Raw genomic sequence first — 6,495 nt, 5'->3', positions numbered from 1 at the left:
AATGAAGTATCATAGTTTGTATGTGTGCTGTTTTTTAATCCTTCTGTTATTTATAAAACTTTTCTGATGTTAAAGACATGTGATAACTGTATCAGTTATTTGAATTGGCTATGTTCGTCATTGTTATTAGTATTTTAAGCAACTATCAGTGCCCTAAACAGCAGTGACGTCATGGTGAAGGTCGTTTTCCCCTTTAATTTTTTTTTTTTTGAACGTCAACGTTGCTTGGTCCAGAGCTGTGTGGGGAGGGGAGGGGGGGGGGGGGGGTGAAAGGAGGAATGAGGGGAGAGATAACCAAAGACAAACATTCACCGGCAGCAGAAACTCCGCATCTCTTCACCATGTAGCGGCGCGCAGACACGCAGCACAACGCACTCAGCTTCACCCACGAACCACGAGAAAACACAAAGCTCGTCACCCAGGTTCACCCCGCAGGTGAGAGATCTTCTTTCATCTGCATATCAATTATTCACCATTGACCCCCTTCCTCGGGGTCTTTTTTTCTTCTTCTTCTTTGCGGGGATGAACTTTGGTGTCGTGTCGTCAGATTACATGGCGAGTTGTTGATGTCGCGTTGGATTCCAGCGGGTCGCGCGCGCCACGCTGTAAACAAACGGAGAGCGGGCGCGCGGCCGCCTTTCAGCACCAAGGACAGCGCGCCGCGGGCCAGCTGCGTAGCGCGGCGCCAGAAGCTTCTACCCGACGACACGGAACCCTTATGCATCTGGATCTATGCACTCGTTTTTCCACTGTTCCTGATACCACGTGGGCGCGTGGGGTGTTCTCACAATTACACGGTGTCAACAATAACCGCATAGTCCGCAGCATATTCAACTGAATAATTCCTGGGTGTGAGAATGAGCCATTAAAGATGAGTCAGTCCTGTAATTACGTGGCCCAGAATCCCCAAATTTGCCTCAGAGGGCTTCATAACCTGTCTGTTAAAAATAAGACTCTAGAAATCAGCCTGGTGGTCTTGGTGGTGTAGATTGATGCATATGAACATATGATAAATCTAAATCTGGGTAGAAATCAAACAGGTGACAAGCTGTTCAACCAAAGATGGCGTTATATCTGCATATTTAGCTCTCTTTCTTCTCCAGTAAGTAGGTCACTCTTATCGTGCAAAGAAAAGATCGTGGACAGTGTCTCTAAATATCCTCTCTTATAGTTATAGGGTCGTTTATTGGAATTTTAGTTTCCCCGGGTTCGAAGAAATCAGGAATTAAGGAATTAAGTTAAACAATTTGTTGGTAAAATCTCTTTCCAGAATCAACATTCTGCTTGCTCTGGGTAATCTACAGACCTTTCCGCTAGTGACGGTATGTCACATTATAAAGGTAAACACTGCAGGCAGAAAAATCCGGAAACTTGTGGATAGTCAAATATATGTTTATGATTTTAGTGCCATTTCTTTCCTGCTCTAAAAAATGTAGAAAATAATCTGAAAGCATGGTTTTTATTTAGTTGAGCCAAGCAGACGGCTGGTGACAACCTCTGCTTATCAGACCAAGTGCAATCTACTAATTGATTGATCGACTGTTACAGGAGCAGAAGATGGCAACCACAGGCATCGTCTACTTTGCTCTGTGGCTCACCTCCGTCTTCACTGCTGGACTCGGATGCCCGGAGCTCTGTACCTGCTCAGATAAATACCGACGCCACTTTGCTGAATGCTCCTACAAAGACTTAGTGAAAGTCCCAGATGGTTTGCCTCCTAATGTGACGACTGTGAGTCTCTCCGCCAATAAGATCACTTTGCTACCCATGGGGTGCTTTGATAACGTCACCCGGGTGACGTCGCTTTGGATGGCCCACAATGAGATTGTCTCAGTTGAAGAGGGGGCCCTCACGCCTTTGGTTCATCTGTGCAACTTTGACATCAGCCACAATATGATTGTAGACTTTCCTTGGGAGGATCTGCAGAACCTGACGGGCCTTCAGCTGCTGAAGATGAACCACAACGAGATGGTCCACCTGCCGAAGGATGCCTTCTACAACCTCAAAGACCTGAGGTCCCTCCGACTCAATAATAACAAATTCATAACCATAACCGACGGGACATTTGTCGGTTTGGTGTCGTTGTCCCACTTGCAGATTTTTAAAAATCCTTTTGCATGCACCTGCTCCCTCGACTGGCTCAGAGACTGGATTTCATCAACTGCCATCACAGTCCCGGAGCAGAATCTGATCATCTGTGCATCTCCGCAGAAACTGAAAGGCAAAGCGATTGGAATAATACCCGAGTCAAAGTGCACAAGCACCAATGTGGAGATACGAACCGAGCCAAATATTCATAACATGACTTTCTATGAAGGGAGCGCATTGGTCTTGACTTGTGAGTTCAGAGGAAACCCAAAGCCTCTGGTGATTTGGAATATCCACAGCAAAAGTCGGAAGGAAGAGCTGGCTTTGTCCTTGGCTGAGGATGACTCGGCGGAATCCAATGAGGACTCCTTACTGTCGCACAGTCCCGTCAGAGTCTTCAATAACGGGACTCTTGTCATTTCGCACCTCAGGAAGGAAGACAGCGGCAACTACAACTGCTCGGCGACAAATGAGTACGGAAGAGCACAGGATTCAGTGTCAGTGGTGGTGGTGAATTTAACTAAACCAACACCCACCAGACAAAAGACCACGACTACTTCTACTTACGCTAAAACTCACCCACCTATACTGAAAACAACGCACAAAACATCAGTTTTAGACTTTGTCCATCTCCCTGATTTAAAGAGGAAAGACATGATGAAAATCAAACCCACTTTCCCGCCCGATGAGACGATCAAGTCCGAGAAGACAACCAATCCATCGGGTACCAGCACATGTGGCCTGACGGCTAACACGAGATACGTTTCTAGCCAGGCCTTTAACGGGAGTTTGGAAGATATCAAGCAGTACACATTTGACTTTGGCGTCATTGCTTTAGCCGTGTCAGAAACAGAGGCCACCGTCCGGCTGAATCCCCTCCTCATACCCAGGTACGACAGCGGGGCCAATGGGGCCGCCGCCGCAGCATCCGACGAGAGCGCCGACGTCGACAGCGGAGAGCGCGACAGCCTCTCCGACCTCCCCAAAAAAGTCCATTCAAATGGCTTGTATCTGTGCATCACCGGCGACCGAAAACACTCAGCGGTGCAGTGGTCGAGGATCAAAGAAGGAGTCGGCACCTACGTGTTCGGCGGTTTGCGCCCCAGCACTAACTACTCCCTGTGTCTGACCTACAGAGGGGAGGACTGCGAGGTCCAGGTGCTGTTCACCACCAGGAGGCGGGTGCCCAACCTGCTCATCATCATCTCGGTCAGCGTCTGCCTCCTCACCGTGTCCACCGTGCCCCTCCTCGGCGCCACCTGCTTCCACCTGGTGTACAAATACCGCAGCAAGACCTACAAGCTGATCCTGAAGGCCAAAGGCCAGTACCACATGGAGCGAAACCTCACCGCCAACTTCAGCGCCCGCGCGCCTCACACCGAGTCCCGCCGGAAGATTGACAGCGGCCGGCTGGACGAGGAGGAGGGGGAGACGGAGAGCAGGGAGGGAGAGAAGGAGGCGGACACAGAGGAGAGCATCATGACGGAGTCCTTTTCTCTGTCCCACTGCAGGGGCAGTTCAGACACCTGTGAGGTGGGATCGGAGTTTAGTGATAGGTTGCCTTTGGGGGCTGAAGCAGTGACTATTACAAGCAGCTAGAAATATCAAAGTCACCAATATTTGACATAATATGCTGTTTAGTTTTTGCTTGTGGTTGAAGGGTAAATATATCGACAGTGAGGTTACACTTTGTTTGGTACACTGATGTTTTCAAATTATTTTTTTTGTCCGTTTTTTTGTCAGGAAGCGACTTGCCAATCACAAGTCAGCCCCGCCTTAAGCAGAGTCTGCTTCGTTGTCTATTTGACTCTAAATGAACAACATGTTGAATGGAAAAAGCCTTTTGACTTGCATTTGAGCCACTCATTCGTTTTAATGTCTACTGAGTTAATAAATTAAGTAGAGGTAGATTTATTTTCTCATATACTTTTATTCAATCAAGCTTCTTTTTTTTGCTACCAGAGGAACTGCCCCCTGCTGGTCATTTGAAACAATGCAAGCTTATGGCCCGTACGCAATTCTGTCACTTCTCAGACTCTTGTTTAAATGGTCCATGGGGAAATCATTTTGTGCCAATGGATAAGGTTCTCTTTAGCACTGCTGTTCCAGCTTTATCAGATTCAAAGTACAGCGGCTTGCTTTACTCGCAGACTGCATCATTCAGTCACTAAGCAGTGGATGGATGTAAATATAATGACTGTTATAATGATCATTAGTGGGCATGAGTAGCATTGAAACGAATGGTTTCAAAATAAAGGAAAATACACTTGTAGGTTTTACATACAGAGAGTTGGAACATAAATTCCCCTTTTACATTTGTCAGGTAAATATGCTGCGATAGCCAGTTAGCTTAGCTTAGCACAATAACTTAAAAACAGGGGTAAACAGCAAGTGTCCTAACGTCTCTATTCAGTTCTGCACCAAATGACACACAGTGATAGACAATCGCGGGAAGCATGAACCAGATACAACATTTAGAAATCTCTTGGTTACTGTTCCACAAGTCTCACACAGAAATCTACTCGCAAAAAAAACTTTTTACTTATATTTAAAGCAGTAATGGGGAACAGCATAACAGTACAGTTCAAGTTATCGCGAAGCAGGGCGGTTTGCACATTTCCATTTCACTAAGATTACTCTTTGTAATAAAAGGCATCTCAGTGTGACAATATGGTTTGTGGGAAACCAGCAAAACAGGTGAACAGGTTGTATGATCTAATTTGTATGCACACTGATGCTTCATGTTCAAATAAGGAGGACGAATGTGCCAAATGACTTTGTTCCTGGAAACACGAAGGCTTGTTGTTCTCCTGTTCTGCTTTGAATGCAAAATGTTGGGTGGAGCTTATCCAAAAGCGTCCCAATCATAAAATACATACTATATGGTAACCCTTACCCTGGAAATATCCAACTTCACAGAGTCTTTCAAAACACAAAAAAAGGAACATATAAAACCCTTGGCAGAGTTATAATCCAACTGAGTAAACATGAAGGATAATTTGTTCATAATGGAGCTTTTGGACGTGTTGGTCGGGGGAAATGTCGATTTTACAGCTGAGATTCTTTCTGGAAATAGACAATAAATTATTTCATTGTTGTAGCAAAAAGTATAACTGTACACATTAATGCCTTAGTGTATTTATGTACCTAATGAGTGGGAAAATAAGCACACAAAATGTCCCTGACCATATGATGAAGGGAAGTGACAATTATAAATGAGCTAAATATTCTATAATTCTGCTTTGAAGTTCTTGCAGTAAACTTTTTTATGCTGCTGCTCTTAGCTGTTACGTATTAGGACTGCAGTAGCTGAAAAATAGATAAACTTAATCCTTTGATATGACTTTAAATGTTTAGGAAATCCTGTGGTTTCAAAGAGAAAATAATGAGGATGAATGTTTTTCAGGTTAAACAAAACTGTGCGCTACGCTACGTGTTCGGTGTAATCCCCACTCTACGGCATCCTGTGTAACAATCCGCCCCGTGTGAGGATGTGAAGTTGCTGCCCTGTTGTTTCTGGGTCATGTGTCCACCCCCCAACGTTCTGTGTCAGAAGACCCGCATGCTGCCTGTACTTGAGAGATCGTGTAAATATTCTTGACCTAGAAAGTGTTTCTTTCTTTTTTTGTGTTTTATCCCCCCGGTGATAAAGGAAGTAGGTCTTCACCAAAGTGTTTAGAAATCCTGACTAACTCTCCTTGTCCTATGTGCCTCAATAAAGTTTTGACAAAGGGAAACTGAAGGATTGCTCATCTCTTGGTCTTTCTTTTTCTCACCTTTGGATTCACAATAGCTAGTTGGGCGTGTAGTTATAGTAGCACTATGTGTCACATCCAAAATATGACAAGACATTTAAAGACTCGGACCACAGCTGATGCTGCAGTGGCATAAAATAAACATCAAATATTGCCATTTAGTGACTGAAAATGAATACAATTTACAATAATTTCACACTGTTCCATAATTAAACAATACCCTTTCATGCATTAATACATTTTAAATTCAATCATTTTTCAATTCAAATCATTTTTTTGAATCACTATTTTCTTGTCAGAAATGGTGAAAACAGTTAATATGTTTAATACACCCATTAAAATAGCGTGCAGGAAATACATAATGTAACAAAAAACGATAATTTGTACACATATACACTCACCGGCCACTTTATTAGGTACACCTGTCCAACTGCTCGTTAACACTTAATTTCTAAGCAGCCAATCACATGGCGGCAACTCAGTGCATTTAGGCATGTAGACATTGTCAAGACAATCTCCTGCAGTTCAAACCGAGCATCAGTATGGGGAAGAAAGGTGATTTGAGTGACTTTGAACGTGGCATGATTGTTGGTGCCAGAAGGGCTGGTCTGAGTATTTCAGAAACTGCTAATCTACTGGGATTTTCACGCAC

The 6,495-nt window shown here is 44.3% G+C and overlaps 1 protein-coding gene across 1 annotated transcript; it reads left to right on the top strand.

Annotated features, from left to right (window-relative positions):
- Window positions 1-300: 300 nt before the first annotated feature.
- On the top strand, window positions 301-5,830 carry LOC119224832 (immunoglobulin superfamily containing leucine-rich repeat protein 2-like). Its single transcript, XM_037482244.2, has 2 exons — window positions 301-435; window positions 1,549-5,830. Exon 2 carries the CDS (start codon window positions 1,558-1,560, stop codon window positions 3,685-3,687), a length of 2,130 nt encoding a protein of 709 aa, XP_037338141.2. The 5' UTR covers window positions 301-435; window positions 1,549-1,557; the 3' UTR covers window positions 3,688-5,830.
- The last annotated feature ends 665 nt before the right edge of the window (window positions 5,831-6,495 follow it).

This window comes from Pungitius pungitius, chromosome 4 (assembly GCF_949316345.1).
Source record: "Pungitius pungitius chromosome 4, fPunPun2.1, whole genome shotgun sequence".
Taxonomy (NCBI): Eukaryota; Metazoa; Chordata; class Actinopteri; order Perciformes; family Gasterosteidae; genus Pungitius; species Pungitius pungitius.
The sequence above is the reverse complement of the archived record's forward strand: the minus strand, read 5'-3'. Positions and strand labels throughout refer to the sequence as shown.

What these genes read in the sequence shown, in the direction of transcription:
- LOC119224832 (XM_037482244.2), top strand. Translation starts at nt 1,558, where the DNA reads ATGGCAACCACAGGCATCGTCTACTTTGCTCTGTGGCTCACCTCCGTC.